This window comes from Simochromis diagramma, unplaced genomic scaffold, assembly GCF_900408965.1.
Source record: "Simochromis diagramma unplaced genomic scaffold, fSimDia1.1 OVJJ01000377.1, whole genome shotgun sequence".
Classification (NCBI taxonomy): Eukaryota; Metazoa; Chordata; class Actinopteri; order Cichliformes; family Cichlidae; genus Simochromis; species Simochromis diagramma.
In genome coordinates this window covers 489,632-506,627 of record NW_024387037.1, presented here as the reverse complement: position 1 = coordinate 506,627, position 16,996 = coordinate 489,632, and the positions used below count along the sequence as shown (strand labels likewise).

The window sequence follows — 16,996 nt, the reverse complement described above, 5'->3', positions numbered from 1 at the left end:
TAACATAACCTTTGTTGGCAATAACAGAGGTCAAACGTTTACTATAGGTCTTTACCAGGTTTGCACACACAGTAGCTGGTATTTTGGCCCATTCCTCCATGCAGATCTTCTCGAGAGCAGTGATGTTTTGGGGCTGTCGCCGAGCAACACGGACTTTCAACTCCCGCCACAGATTTTCTATGGGGTTGAGGTCTGGAGACTGGCTAGGCCACTCCAGGACTTTCAAATGCTTCTTACGGAGCCACTCCTTTGTTGCCCGGGCGGTGTGTTTTGGATCATTGTCATGTTGGAAGACCCAGCCTCGTTTCATCTTCAAAGTTCTCACTGATGGAAGGAGGTTTTGGCTCAAAATCTCACGATACATGGCCCCATTCATTCTGTCCTTAACACGGATCAGTCGTCCTGTCCCCTTGGCAGAAAAACAGCCCCATAGCATGATGTTTCCACCCCCATGCTTCACAGTAGGTATGGTGTTCTTGGGATGCAACTCAGTATTCTTCTTCCTCCAAACACGACGAGTTGAGTTTATACCAAAAAGTTCTACTTTGGTTTCATCTGACCACATGACATTCTCCCAATCCTCTGCTGTATCATCCATGTGCTCTCTGGCAAACTTCAGACGGGCCTGGACATGCACTGGCTTCAGCAGCGGAACACGTCTGGCACTGCGGGATTTGATTCCCTGCCGTTGTAGTGTGTTACTGATGGTGACCTTTGTTACTTTGGTCCCAGCTCTCTGCAGGTCATTCACCAGGTCCCCCCGTGTGGTTCTGGGATCTTTGCTCACCGTTCTCATGATCATTTTGACCCCACGGGATGAGATCTTGCGTGGAGCCCCAGATCGAGGGAGATTATCAGTGGTCTTGTATGTCTTCCATTTTCTGATGATTGCTCCCACAGTTGATTTTTTCACACCAAGCTGCTTGCCTATTGTAGATTCACTCTTCCCAGTCTGGTGCAGGTCTACAATACTTTTCCTGGTGTCCTTCGAAAGCTCTTTGGTCTTGGCCATGGCGGAGTTTGGAGTCTGACTGTTTGAGGCTGTGGACAGGTGTCTTTTATACAGATGATGAGTTCAAACAGGTGCCATTCATACAGGTAACGAGTGGGGGACAGAAAAGCTTCTTACAGAAGACGTTACAGGTCTGTGAGAGCCAGAGATTTTCCTTGTTTGAGGTGACCAAATACTTATTTTCCACCCTGATTTACGGATAAATTCTTTACAAATCCTACCATGTGGATTCATGGATTTTTTTTTCACATTCTGTCTCTCACAGTTGAAGTGTACCTCTGGTGCAAATTACTGACCTCTGTCATCATTTTAAGTGGGGGAACTTGTACAATCGGTGGCTGACTAAATACTTTTTTGCCCCACTGTATTTAGTAAAGGTGATCACAAGGCAATCCCACCGACTAAAAAGGTATCAGTGTTTGCTGTACATATCTGTGGGTGCAGCAGCAGGAGCTCAGGGACTGGGGATGCTCTGCTGCAGAATCAGTTGGTTCTATCAATACAGTATTAAATGTTAACAGGTTGAATATAATGATCGTAGAGTAGACAGTGGCAGTTAAACAACTTCTTGGTGGCAGAGCCCCTGGTGTTGATGAGGTCCGCCCCGAGTTCCTGAAGGCTCTGGACGTTGTAGGGCTGTCCTGGTTGACACGCCTCTGCAATGTTGCGTGGAGATCAGGGGCAGTACCTGTGGACTGGCAGACCGGGGTGGTGGTCCCCATCTTTAAGAAGGGGGACCGGAGGGTGTGTTCCAACTACAGGGGGATCACACTCCTCAGCCTCCCTGGGAAAGTCTATGCCAGGGTGCTGGAAAGGAGAGTTCGTCCGCTAGTCGAACCTCGGATACAGGAGGAACAATGCGGTTTTCGTCCTGGTCGCGGAACACTGGACCAGCTCTTTATCCTCTCGAGGATACTTGAGGGTGCATGGGAGTTTGCCCAACCAGTCTACATGTGTTTTGTGGACTTGGAGAAGGCATTCAACCGTGTCCCTCGGGGTGTCCTGTGGGAGGTGTTGCGGGAGTATGGGGTGTCTGGCCCATTGCTACGGGCCATTCGATCCCTATACAACCGTTGCAAGAGCTTGGTTCGCATTGCCGGCAATAAGTCGGACTCGTTCCCGGTGGGTGATGGGCTCCGCCAGGGCTGCCCTTTGTCTCCGGTTCTGTTCATAATTTTTATGGACAGGATTTCTAGGCGCAGCCAAGTGGCGGAGGGCTTTCATTTCGGTGGCCTCAGAATCTCATCTCTGATTTTTGCAGATGATGTGGTTCTGTTGGCTTCATCGGGTGAGGGCCTCCAGCTTGCACTGGAACGGTTTGCAGCCGAGTGTGAAGCAGCAGGAATGAGGATCAGCACCTCCAAATCTGAGGCCATGGTTCTCAGCCGGAAAAGGGTGGAGTGCCCACTCCGGGTCGGGGATGAGTTCCTGCCCCAAGTGGAGGAGTTCAAGTATCTCGGGGTCTTGTTCGCGAGTGATGGGAGAAGGGAGCCGGAGATCGACAGACGGATTGGGGCTGCAGCTGCAGTAATGCGGACGCTGCACCGGTCCATCGTGGTGAAGAGGGAGCTGAGTGTAAAAGCGAAGCTCTCAATTTACCGGTCGATCTACGTCCCTACCCTCACCTATGGCCACGAGCCGTTTTGGGGATCGGCCCGTGTTTTGCCTTAATCGTGTGTGCATCGTATAGTATGCATGGGGTAACAAAAAGCAGTTAACACCTCACGACCAGCTCCCAAGCATCAATCGTATGGTCGCAAGAAAATCAAACCAGTTTGAATAATATTTATATTGTACGAATGTGATAATTCTGTATATTGTAATAACGTGATATTATATTGTTCAAACGTGAAAGGTATATTGTTAGAACAATATAATATACAATATTTTCACTTTTCTATTTTTCTTTTGCGTGGGTGGCAGCTCTACGCTTCCGTATCCGAGGCTTTTCAATGTGGCCTCACAAAATTATCACGACTACAACAACCATGAAAAGAGTTGGATGGACTTTGTTGCTCAATCACAGCTGCCTGGTCAATGTTTTTCATTAGTAATTTAGCAAAGTTGATGGTGGTGTATGTCTGTGTGAGTGAAAGACAGAGAGTGAGAGCGAGGGACAGATTTTGTATGATAAGCTTCATGTTATGGACGCACAGTCTGAGCACTCAGGTCGCATCAGAGCATCAGGCCGTATTGTGTGAGACCTGCATCGTGACCTATGAACTTCTAACCCCTGAGATTCAATTGTACAGTTTGAGCAGGAGCTGAATCGCACGACTGAAAAAATCGCACAGTGTTTGCCCAGCTTAATGCAGACTGTTTAAACAAGCTGCTGCTTCACATCATAAACCCTGTCAGCCGCAGTATTGCTTCTGTTTTAACAGTTAAAGCAGTAGAGACGAGCTGTTTGCATGTGCGTTGAACTCCAGACGGACAGCATTTGGGCAGAACGTCCTCTCTGTCCAGGAGGCCATCTGTGGAACAGTCTTCCTCAACCCATTAGAGAAAGCTCGACATTCAATTTGTTTAAGGCAAAGGTTAAAAACTGGTTATGGACAAATCAAGTGTGTGATCATGTATGAGTTGTATAGTTTTAATGTTTTATTTGGGAACAGAATGGTGTGTAAGTTTGGTGATGGAGTTTTTATTATGAATGAATGATGAATTTTTATGAATTATTATGTCTATTTTTATGCTTAAGGACAACAGATGGAAATTAGCCCTTGGCTATAATCTGGTATGTTTACATTCATGTAATTTTTTCTTTACATTTATGTTCATTAACATGCACTGTCCTAAATAAATAAATAAATAAATTAACCATGCTAACTGTTAGCTTATAGCTCACGCTAGCTAACCAGCGAGCAGTGAAAAGACAGCTGAAGCTGCACAAAACACCCACAAACCTATCTCACTACGACGTAGCACCGAAAATATGACTCGCAGCTCGAGCTCGACACAGCTGCTGTAACATAAGACTGACATCCAGCTAACCACAGCTAAAAAGATATTTAGAGAAAACTTACCGTTTCCTCAGGTTACACGAGCTGAGTTGTTTCACGCTGAAAAGTTGTTGTTTTGGCTCTCGCTGAAGACACCGACACTGAAGACATAGCTGTTCTTTTGTGCTGCTTTTAAGAGAAACATTCTTTGTATGTGAGGCCATATGGAATCAGAACGATGCCACCTTGAAACGAAACCGAAAAATGGATTGAAACCGGGAAAAAAAAAAAGTAAGCAAAAAAAAAAAAAAAAAATTACAGTTCCAATTAATTGTTTTTCACTATCAATTTTTTTTCGGTTTCAATAAAAGACTTTTCAGTACATTTATTTCAGTTACAATATTTTTTTTCGGTTTCAATCCATTTTTCGGTTTCGTTTCAAGGTGGCATCGTTCTGATTCCATAAAGGCCAAGGCTGTTCATCCTCTTCAGCTCTAGCGTAGACGACTGGCTCTGCCATGTTTTCATGTTTCTTCTTTACGTGTGTCGCTACTTTGAAACGGTTGGGCCGCTCTGCCACAGTTTCAAACTGGTCATGTGACTGCATGGCCACATCTGATTGGTAAAAAAGTTACCGGAAACTCCACTGGCGGCATGTTATCTAACGTGTTAAATTAATTATTTTTTTAAAAAAGTAACGAGTCGAATTTTGCAAATGTAGCAGAGTAAAAGTACCGTTTCTTCTTCACAAATGTACTCAAGTAAAAGGAAAAAGTATCGTGCAAAAAAGGTACTTTAAAAGTACATTTTTTTTCAAAAACATACTCAATTAAATGTAACGGAGTAAATGTAACTCGTTACTACCCACCTCTGTCTGTTTCTAATTGTGCCCTCGTACATTTTGACCTTTTAAACTCACACCTGCTGAAGTCATTTGATTATCGGTACCTAACTACTGCTGTGTCTCTCATCTTCGTACTTTCAGAAACAAGGATGGACCCGTGGGTGATGGGTAATGAGGTCATGCTGTTTGTGCACATTTAAACTGATGTGAATGGGTTAAAAGAAGCACAGTTGCAGCTCAGTGGGGAGCGACTGGTAGTCAGGCTGTGCTGTGCAGTGTCTCAGTTTTTGTGTTGTATAGCAGAATGGTATGTTTGGAGAATGTTTCCAAGCTGTTCCTGTTATGTGACGTTAACTGAACTTCAGGTAACCTGCAAGAAAAGAACAAGAAACAAGTTCCTGTGAGGTATTCTGAGCCTCAAGGATGATGATAAACACTACAGAGATTACACATTTCACTCTAAGTCCCTACTTTGACACTGGTGCATACAGATACTTGTATTTCCTCATTATTCTTACTTCTTATGCTGCAATTATTTGTGCTAACGTCCTGCTGATTGTGGTTATCTGTGTGAACAGAAGCTTACATGAACCTATGTACATGTTTCTGTGCAGCCTGTTTGTGAATGAGCTGTATGGTAGTACAGGGCTGTTTCCGTTCCTCCTGCTTCAGATCCTCTCTGATGTTCACACTGTTTCTGTTTCATTTTGTTTCCTGCAGGTTTTCTGTGTGTACACTTATGCTTGTGTGGAGTTTATAAACTTTGTCGTCATGTCTTATGACAGATATTATGCCATCTGCTGGCCTCTTCAATATAAATCATGTATGACACTTAAAACAGTCACCACGCTGATTTCTCTAACATGGTTATTACCTTTTATTATGATTGTCGTGCTTATATCTTTGAGTGCTCCTCTACAGCTCTGTGGAAACGTCATCAATAAAGTTTTTTGTGGAAACTACGCCATCATTAAACTGGCCTGCTCTGACACCAGAGTCCACAACATCTTTGGACTCATTTACACTTTCATCTCTGTCATTATTCCTCTTGTTTTAATCCTGTACACCTACGTGAGGATCCTCAAAGTCTGTTTTTCTGGCTCCAAGCAGACTCGACAGAAAGCCGTCAGCACCTGCACGCCTCACCTCGCCTCCATCTTGAACTTTTTTTTTGGTTGCTGTTTTCAGATATTACAAAGCAGATTTGACACCAGTGGTGTGCCAAATGTTTTTGGCATTTTATCATCATTGTACTTTCTGACATGCCAGCCGCTCTTCACACCGCTACTGTACGGGCTGAAAATGACCAAAATACGCATTGCATGTAAACAGCTGTTTTGTGGTTCACTGACACGTTTGTTCAGTTGTAGCAGTGATATCTTCTCCAAAAGCCACCAAAGTCAGAGTTATTGTTAATGCATGTCGATTAAAAGGAAACTTATTTTGGAGCTGAAATCATTCAAAATCTGTTTTTGTCAGTATGCTTGAACAAATAAACTAATATGAGTGACTTAGTTTTCTGTTGTTACGCTTGCAGCACGTAACATTTATTTTGTGTGATGTGTGTTTTTCACTTGAGCAGAGATAAACAGTCGGGTGGTTTGGGATCAGTGTGTCTAACTTCCAGAGGGAATGGATCAACACACAAACAGCAAAGTAAAAGCAACAGATGATCCATCAACAACTGTACATAAACACTTTGAACAGATAACAAAATAAAAATATATTTTTGCTAATTCTTGCATAAAATTACACATTTAAACTGAAATCACATGAATATAAAGTTCTATTGGTTGATAAATTTCCATCACATGATTCAAAGTGAACTCACTTACTGCCATTTAATAGTGAGAACATTTTCTATAAATATTAAGTCTCACAACACAACTGTTTCCCTCACTGAGATATTTGATCTTGCTGCACTGAAAAAATGGGATTAACATAAAAACAATATGTACATCGGTTGCACACAATTAAGTTATGTTTTGTCAACCTTATTATTTTATGTTATAACTGCACACAATTTTTTTGTAACATGAACATGATTTTGTCATGTTGTTAGTATGCTTTTCATTCATGTCAAATATTTATAGAAACTACTTGTTTATCAGACATTAACTGGTTATGTAAAATGTAAAGAGCTCTTTTATGTTAATTGTATTTGACTACCATGTGTTAGATTGACAAGATAATTTTATGCTATAAATACAGTGGGGCAAAAAAGTATTTAGTCAGCCACCGATTGTACAAGTTCCCCCACTTAAAATGATGACAGAGGTCAGTAATTTGCACCAGAGGTACACTTCAACTGTGAGAGACAGAATGTGAAAAAAAGAATCCATGAATCCACATGGTAGGATTTGTAAAGAATTTATCCGTAAATCAGGGTGGAAAATAAGTATTTGGTCACCTCAAACAAGGAAAATCTCTGGCTCTCACAGACCTGTAACGTCTTCTGTAAGAAGCTTTTCTGTCCCCCACTCGTTACCTGTATGAATGGCACCTGTTTGAACTCATCATCTGTATAAAAGACACCTGTCCACAGCCTCAAACAGTCAGACTCCAAACGCCGCCATGGCCAAGACCAAAGAGCTTTCGAAGGACACCAGGAAAAGTATTGTAGACCTGCACCAGACTGGGAAGAGTGAATCTACAATAGGCAAGCAGCTTGGTGTGAAAAAAATCAACTGTGGGAGCAATCATCAGAAAATGGAAGACATACAAGACCACTGATAATCTCCCTCGATCTGGGGCTCCACGCAAGATCTCATCCCGTGGGGTCAAAATGATCATGAGAACGGTGAGCAAAGATCCCAGAACCACACGGGGGGACCTGGTGAATGACCTGCAGAGAGCTGGGACCAAAGTAACAAAGGTCACCATCAGTAACACACTACAACGGCAGGGAATCAAATCCCGCAGTGCCAGACGTGTTCCGCTGCTGAAGCCAGTGCATGTCCAGGCCCGTCTGAAGTTTGCCAGAGAGCACATGGATGATACAGCAGAGGATTGGGAGAACGTCATGTGGTCAGATGAAACCAAAGTAGAACTTTTTGGTATAAACTCAACTCGTCGTGTTTGGAGGAAGAAGAATACTGAGTTGCATCCCAAGAACACCATACCTACTGTGAAGCATGGGGGTGGAAACATCATGCTATGGGGCTGTTTTTCTGCCAAGGGGACAGGACGACTGATCCGTGTTAAGGACAGAATGAATGGGGCCATGTATCGTGAGATTTTGAGCCAAAACCTCCTTCCATCAGTGAGAACTTTGAAGATGAAACGAGGCTGGGTCTTCCAACATGACAATGATCCAAAACACACCGCCCGGGCAACAAAGGAGTGGCTCCGTAAGAAGCATTTGAAAGTCCTGGAGTGGCCTAGCCAGTCTCCAGACCTCAACCCCATAGAAAATCTGTGGCGGGAGTTGAAAGTCCGTGTTGCTCGGCGACAGCCCCAAAACATCACTGCTCTCGAGAAGATCTGCATGGAGGAATGGGCCAAAATACCAGCTACTGTGTGTGCAAACCTGGTAAAGACCTATAGTAAACGTTTGACCTCTGTTATTGCCAACAAAGGTTATGTTACAAAGTATTGAGTTGTATTTTTGTTATTGACCAAATACTTATTTTCCACCCTGATTTACGAATAAATTCTTTACAAATCCTACCATGTGGATTCATGGATTTTTCTTTCACATTCTGTCTCTCACAGTTGAAGTGTACCTCTGGTGCAAATTACTGACCTCTGTCATCATTTTAGGTGGGGGAACTTGCACAATCGGTGGCTGACTAAATACTTTTTTGCCCCACTGTATCACCCACATAAACACTGTTGGAGACCAAACACACACACATTGTTTTTATGTATGTTCACATTTTACTTGTTTTTAAGGACACCTGAGTCTTTAGGATTTCAGTGGTCATCGATGTCTGCTTGACACAAACAGACCAAACATCCTCAGTCCTCCATCAATGTGAGGAAGATCAGACACACAAATGAAATAAGACAAAAGGTTGCTGACAATGTGCTCAACAAAAACACCTCCTGGAGTCTGCCATGTTGATTTCTCTGCTAATATGCATAATGTGGAAGACAGTTAAATTAGTTTTTGGATTTTGATGCTGTCAACAGCACATTTGGTAGACTGTACTTTAGGACTAAGCTGCACAATTCTACTGTAAATGTGTAAGATAGTCACTAAGGGCTTAACAGAAAATGTATTCATTAAGGATTTGACAATTATCATAAATATTTTGAGTCTGTGTTTGGAAAAAGGCAGACCCAAACATTCAGACCCTGACCCATAGCGAGCACCACAACAAAACCACCTACCTCAAAACCTGGTACACAGAACTTGATAGCAAGTTTTCAGATTTTACCTGATCTGACTTACTGGAAACTGAAGATGATCCTTCAGTTTAATGCAACATGAAGTTCATTGTTAATGCATTTACTAAAAAAAACATCAAGAATCAACTCAAACCAAACAAAAAGAAATTCAGGCTGAAAAATCATTCAGATTCCTTCAATACAAATCAAAGAGCTCAAAAAAGAAGAGAGAGAAAAGAGACAGCATCTGTAGGAGGAATAATACTCAGATTGATATCCTACTGGAACAAATAATCAGGCAATCATTTTCACAGCCACCAGGTGGCAACATTTCTTCTTCTCCACTACAGATTTCCTGTTTGTTATTTCTTCTTTAATGTGTCCATCTTTCTTCATCACATAAATGAATCATTAAATATTTTACGTAGAAGACAAAGACCATTTAAAACTGAGACATTAGAATTACAGAAATATAAACCAGAGCTCTCTGTGCTTTAGATGGAGCTAAATACAAAATATATCAACATGAAAGAACAGATCAGCCTGTAAACTGACAGCTAAATACAACCTGGAATACAAAGACCATTTTTAGAAACTGATAGTTATTCTAAGAATGTCCACTAGATGGAGCCAAGTCCTTCGGAGCTGGTTTACTGAGTCTGTTAACTCTCATCTCTCTGTGTTTAACCCATTCAGAACCTGCTGATGAAGTTCATTCATGTGCACATAGCATTGAATCATTAATGACTGAAGACTACACACAAGACAGAAAGTAAAACAATCATGGAACTTGGACTCACCAGCAGCCGTGGACCCAAAAGAAAATCACACAAAAAGAAAATCACTACAGCCCACCCGGTGCTGTACAAAAGAAAGTGTGCAAACGACCCACCACCTGAGGTCCCAGGGCCACTGGCTCGTCTCCTTTCACTGAAATAAAACACAGAAAAATATGTTAAAAGAATAAAAGGACACTGAGCGTCAGGCTCGCTACCAGTGTTGGTCAAGTTACTTGAAAAAAGTAATCAGTAACTAATTACTGATTACTTCCCCAAAAAAGTAATCCCATTACTTTACTGATTACTTATTTTCAAAAGTAATTAGTTACTTAGTTACTTTTTAAAAACATGATACACGACCTGAATACGTAATAAAGAACAGACCTTTCAGCCCAATTCTATTTTTCTCCATAATCCATCATATCAAACTGAATCAAATGAAAAAGTCTCTTTTTAAAAAACCCTGAAGGAAATTGGGTTAAGGCTGCGGGCCTTATGCCAGCGCCGTCTTACCCTTACACAAACATCACATGGGGAAGGCATGTCAGAGAAGTATAAATAATAAATAATAATAATAGTAAATAATCATTCTGTACAGACCATAATTTTTAATCCTACAACTGTTTATAACTTGCATAGTTCACATTTCTGTATAGCTGTATATCTCAGATTCAGAACGGGACACAGACAAACCAGCAACAGGCAGGAGAACACACAGGGCTTAAATACACACACCAGTAATCAGGGGATGAGAGACAGGAGGGCAACACGGCTGGGAGGAATCAGAGCTGACGAGACAGGGGAAACGTAAACTGAACACACTCACATCAGACAGAGACCTTCACAATAAAACAGGAAACTAACTGACAGAGAACCAGACAGGACACTGAACTTGACAGGCGGACTCATAAGTAGACACAATAACACCATGGACAGACAGAGGGAACAGAGAAGTGGGAGCAGGCAGGCAAAGAACAGAAACCTAACAAATGGCAAAATCACAACAGAATACACACTCGGAATGAACAAAAGCATAAGGAAACAAAACACTGAGTCCACAGACTCAGGACCATGACATTAACCTTTCAAATGTCTTTTTTAGAGTTCTATGAAAATTTTAAGTTTGCAAAGAAAAGCGTCTGAACTTCTTTAAGTTTCCTTGAAGATGTTTCCCCTCTCATCCAAGAAGCTTCTTCAGTTCTAAGAGCAGTTGGTGGAGAGTCCCAGATTTTAAGCCCTATGGGAGTGTCCCCAAGAGGGTCATGAACCCCCTCGTGATCCTCTACCGAATCACACGAGCCAAGGTGTGAAGGTGGGTGTGGGTCACAATCGGCCAAGGTTTCAGGTGAACTTTAGATTTATGCCTGTAGTGCACTGCCGTGTAGATAATTTGCATTTACTGAATATGTACTGACTGAGTCCCACTGTTCAAAAGTTGAATAAAGAAACAAACTAATTTTTGCCTCTTTTTTAAAATTAAAACCACTTTATAGAACATCACATCTGTTACGTGTAGAATCCATCATTTATAGTTTACAAATGACAAAATGTTTACATAAAATCATGACAGTGTTTACATGATATCACCCACTACTAACACTATTTACTGTATCTTTTGAAAAAAAAATACCACTATTTTTACAGCACAAGACTTAAGAATATTTAACAGGAGCAGGTTTCATTTTCCCTGGTTTTATTATCACTGTTCACCAAACGCAGCAAACCTTCACCATCTTATCCAGGAGGGTCACCTCTTCACCCTCACATGGAAGAAGTAATCTGATTGGCATGGTGGTGTGTTTGAAGCAGGTCCCTTGTGTAGCGCTGGAACCCAGTCACGATGTTTCTGCAAAATCACTCAGTAGGTCCTACTGAGTGATTTTGCTGAACTACCTTCTATTTCTAGAGTTGCTAATTATTTGGCAGCAAACCAGTCTATGAAATGGATGAAACATCATGACTGGGTGGTCAAAAACCCCACAGGGTACCAGTGTCAATGCACAACAATGGGACTTATGGCTGATTTAAATATCACACTATTCACAGACATGCTAAACTAGTTTAAAACTTAAAAAAAACCACTGAGAACCTTAGTTCTGGTGAAGACTTAATGCAGCAGTCTCTCCATCATCAATACAAGAAAATTACTGCAATTCTGGACAGAAATAACTGTTGTGACACTGCGTTCTTGTTGAGAAGATGCCATGGTGAATGCATGCTGTAATCAAAGTTAAGGCACGGATAAATCTATGATGATGTGTTATTTTCATGAATATTTTCTGTTTGCATGGCCCAGTGGGCTGATGCTAAAAAGGAGGAAAGGTGATTGAGGAAAGGGGCTGACTGGTGTTTTTCTTTTACATGTACCATATTTTCCTTTTTTTTTTTTTTTTTTTTTTGTGTCCCGTTTGGATCTTTACCATCAGAATTGTTGTCTTAAGGCCAAGAAAGATGCCAAGCGGATTTATTTTACCAAGTGGATCATCATGGCCTTGCCATATTGGTCCATTTGATTGACCTTTATTATAATTATGAATTTATTTTATTTTCAGTTGCTACAAACGGGACAGACATGACTGGAGGATAGGACAGGGAGAGAGAATGAAAGAAAGAGAGGGAGAGAAAGAAAACCAAAGGGGAGAACAGACGGTGAGAAGGGGGGGAAGAAACAAAAAACAAAAAAAACAAACAAAACACCTGGATCACCTGTATGGAGAAAAAAAACAGAAGAGAAAGCAAACAACAAAGAGCAACATAATAAAAAAAACAGCACCATCACAATAAACTAGCTAGCAGTAGATATCAGTAGATACTAAATAATAAACGATATTGTGCAGCACGCAAGATAGACAGCGCACAATGTGCTTTGAGGCAGCAGCCAAGAAAGCTGTAGTCCGCGTCTGTGAATACCCGTGTGTACACCTGTGTGCATACCTGTGTGGATCAGCATGCTTGCATTCCAAAGGTTTCTCCATGTAACGATCTGCTAGGGAGTGTGGGGAGCCACAGCCCCGTCCTCCAGGGCATGAAGCAGGTATGGAGGAGATCAAGACTCCAGACATCCAGAGGCCCCCAGAACACAAGAGACCAAGGAAGACCAACAGAGGGGCAGCCGCGCCACTGTCCCAGAAAGAGCTGAGGAGAGTCCCAGATGAGGGCTCACTCAGCAGCCGCGGAGCAGAAGCCAGGGGGAGTTGCAGTGACGCGCCTGTGAGCTCCGCCGGCAGCCAGCTGTGCCTGAGTGACTGAGCCCCAGGCCGAGAGGCCGGGGGCACCCCACCTCCGAAGTGGCCCGAGCGAGCCCCAGGCTCCAGGCCCCGATAAGCGGCCGCCAAGGAGTGAGCCGGTGTGTACCTGGACGCCCATCCCCGGACACAAAGAACCACCAACGCACCGACACCTGAGGGAGTCCGCCACTGGCAGGGGAAGTGGTGGTGGGTGGAGATAGGCCTCCAAACCTTGGAGGGCCTGAGATGTCCCCAGAGAGGTGGCGCCTGATACCAACCTGACATATAGACACAGACATACAGGCACACACAGATACAAACATCCATTCCCCCCCTCATGCTCTCATATGCACTTACTCCACACTCAACCAACGTGGAGACAGACATAAAGAGACGCTGTACACACAATCACACTCCCCAAGCGTACTCTACAAACCGGGTCTAGGTACCCTTGCCCCTGGAGGGGGGAACTGCACCCAGACCCAGGTGGTGTTACCCTTTTCCCTGCGGTGGGGAGAGGCAGACCGCCCCGACTCCGTAGCAGCAGGGAGGCCCCACACTCCAGACCGCAGTCGGACAGCCAACTCCTCCTAGCCCCCCCGCTCCAGCAGGCCGCAGAGAATGGGGGTGAGAGAAGACTCCAAACCTCCCTCCACCCGCTCATTGTAGTGTTGATGCATGTGTGTTCTAAGGTGCATTTAAAACCCAGGAGGGCATGGAGCTACCTGCCAGAGAGCAGCAGGTAAGCGCATAGTCCCTCCTGCTAGCCCTCAATGTCTACGTGTATTTAACATTGAGAGGTGGGCAACGACGCCAGGGGTGGGGTGTACACCCTGATGGTACTTTGGACTCCGTGTATCGTGCCCACCCCCAAGATCCTATATGTATGTGTAATGAGAGTGTGAGTAATGTGAATGTCTAAGTTGTGGGATAAAATTGAGGCAGAGGCAGCCAGGAGGGGACAGAAGGGGACAGGGGGGGGGGGGGGGGGGTAGCCTCCTCTGCACCCTGGTGACACACCCCTATTCCAAGGTCCTGCATGTGTGGGTGGTAAAACTGTCTAAATCCTTTCATCTTTAATAAAATAGAAAGTGTTGCTGCCTTACCGGGTGTAAAAATTAAGTTTAACATCCAGGCATCCCTGAAAAGAGAATTTATTAAACTTAACAAAGTTAGAAGTTAGCAGGAAGTTAGCTCGCTAGTTTCCACCTAAGCATAATATAGCATGTTCTGACTGAGAGATTTCTGAAAAATCCAAACGTACAGCTCTGTTATCACTTCCAACATAAATGAAGGCAGAAAACTAAACAGCAGTGACTTTTGTAGAGTTACTGAAGTTGGGCTAGCTGGTATATAATGATGTGCTACATGATCGCTAGAAACAGAGCTATGTTAGCATAACATAAACACAGTGAAGCTGGAGGATGAACACTTTTTTCCTTTTTTTCCACTCGTTAACGTGAGGGTTCCCGATGGTTAGGGACAAATGCAATCGCAAGGCAGGATGCTGTAAATGGACCAAACTTCAGTCAGGAGAACAACTGAGATAATTCATTAATATACTGCAACAATATGGGAATAGAGCAGCTGCCAGAGAATTTAACATTAATGAATCAATGGTACAGAAGTGGAGGAAGCAAGAAGAATGAGTTGAGTAAAGCTTGACTTATCTGACTGTTTTGTTTCACTTAATGAACCTTATGGTCCGATGCACCTTATGGGCTGGAAAATATGGTACAAGAGACTGAGGACTGAGTGACGATCCTTGGCAGAAGCCTTCTGAAAAACCTTTTACTAAAAAAACTGACAAAATCTGGGTTATGATGTTTTTTAAAGCTCCCTTTAATGCCAGAATATTGATTGGTGTTGAAACGAATATAGCTACTCGTTGCTTGGAGGGGTTTTGGTGGGCACACAGGGTGAGAATGATGATCTGATGATCAGAAGAAATGGACAGCACCCGAGCTAAATATTAGTGTCACAGCAAACGGTCTGAACACTTAGGACCAGGTGATATTTCACTTTTTCTTTTTTTAATAAATCTGCAAAAATGTCAACAATTCTGTGTTTTTCTGCCAACATGGGGTGCTGTGTGTACATTAATGAGGAAAAAAATTAACTTGATCCAGCGCTTTAAGAGATTCAGGATTGCATCCGGACTCGAGCTACAATCAGATGAAAACCAAGTTAACACTCTGATATATCTTATGTTATACATACCATCTTCATGGCGTGCGGCCCCCCCTGGTGCCAGCTGGATGCTCAAGGCAAAAGCTGACGGGAATAACAAAATTCTCCCGTAGATAACAAGACTGTGTTGTGACTCTCCCCCCTCCTTCAAGGCCACCTGCATTGACCGAAGATTGTTGACTTTGGCCTAACCGGGTGAAGGCACACTTTCTCTCGGCTGAACACACACACACACACACACACACACACACAATGACACATACCTACTCTCACCCCCTCCAAACGCCGCTTATGTCTTCTGTGTTGTGAGCTGTGAGGATCCATGTGTGCTGAGGGGTTTTCAAACTGATCTCCCTGTTGGAGCTCAGTCTGGGGGCAGTTCTTTTTTTCTCCTCGTCTTTCGTCATGTTCTGCATTTTCCATTGTTATACTTCTCTGACCTGCCTTCCCCATGTGATGTTTGTGTAAGGGTAAGACGGCGCTGGCATAGGGCCCGCAGCCTTAACCCAATTTCCTTCGGGGTTTTCTAAAAAAGAGACTTTTTCATTTGATTCAGTTTGATATGATGGATTATGGAGAAAAATAGAATTGGGCTGAAAGGTCTGTTGCTTTATTAAGTATTCAGGTTGTGTATCATGTTTTTAAAAAGTAACTAAGTAACTAATTACATTTGAAAATTAAGTAAAGTAATGGGTTTACTTTCTTAGAGAAGTGATCAGTAATTAGTAACTAATTACTATTTTCAAGTAACTTGACCAACACCGCTCATCACATGACCCAAGGTGTGAAAAGGGTGTGTCATCATCAGCAGGTGACACCACTCAAAGACCCTGCCCCCTATCATGTGACCTACTGAGATCAACTGACCCAAGGTGTGAGTGGGCATTAAGACGACCAGATTATAGATGGCCGACAGTTGGTGTGGTAAGCCCCGCCCTCTGTTCAAAGATGGTCGCTCACAGTGGACATAGATGCTTCTTTCACTCCTCTTTCAAACCATCTGTCTTCTCTGTTCAACATGTGAACACTGGCATCCTGTGACCTTTGACCTTTAGATGCAGATGAACAGCCAGCTGCGTCTGAATTGATTTCATGAGTCTTTTACTTACTCCCAAAGTATTAAATACTTTGACACCCAGTTATTTAAGCAAACTCCTCAATATAAAAAAACCCCAAAAGAGCACCGAGATGGTCCAGCCAGATGCTCTTAGTACAGCCGAGGTCTCGACTGAATCATAGAGGAGATCGGGCCTTCGCAATGCATTTGTTACTTGGAAATTCCAACAAAACTTCATAAGCAGAATGGGAAACTTCCTTATCTTCAATGTACTATTGCTGTGTGATTTTTGTTACTATTAATGAAGGATGCTCACCACCGAGCTAACGTTGTTAGCTGGTGTTAGCTGAGGTTAGTTCATAGACTGCAGACTGTTAGACTGTTTCTAATACTTTCACTAGTCCAGACTCCGGGAGTTCACACGGGAGTTCGGACTTCCCGAGAATGTAGCGCGATCGTTCTACAATTGCAACGGCAGTGTACGTGATGACGTCACAGCTCCATCCCCTCTTAATTTAACGGTGATTAATATGATGATACACATGATGTAGTAGATTTCGTTAAGAAAAAAAAAGATAATCATAACACATAAATACAGGGCCTTGGGGGTGGG

General features: G+C 43.0%; 1 protein-coding gene across 1 annotated transcript; it reads left to right on the top strand.

Moving 5' to 3' along the window:
• The first annotated feature begins 4,956 nt into the window (after positions 1-4,956).
• On the top strand, positions 4,957-6,594 carry LOC120740829 (olfactory receptor 142-like). Its single transcript, XM_040043313.1, has one exon. It carries the CDS (start codon positions 5,222-5,224, stop codon positions 6,212-6,214), a length of 993 nt encoding a protein of 330 aa, XP_039899247.1. The 5' UTR covers positions 4,957-5,221; the 3' UTR covers positions 6,215-6,594.
• Positions 6,595-16,996: the final 10,402 nt, after the last annotated feature.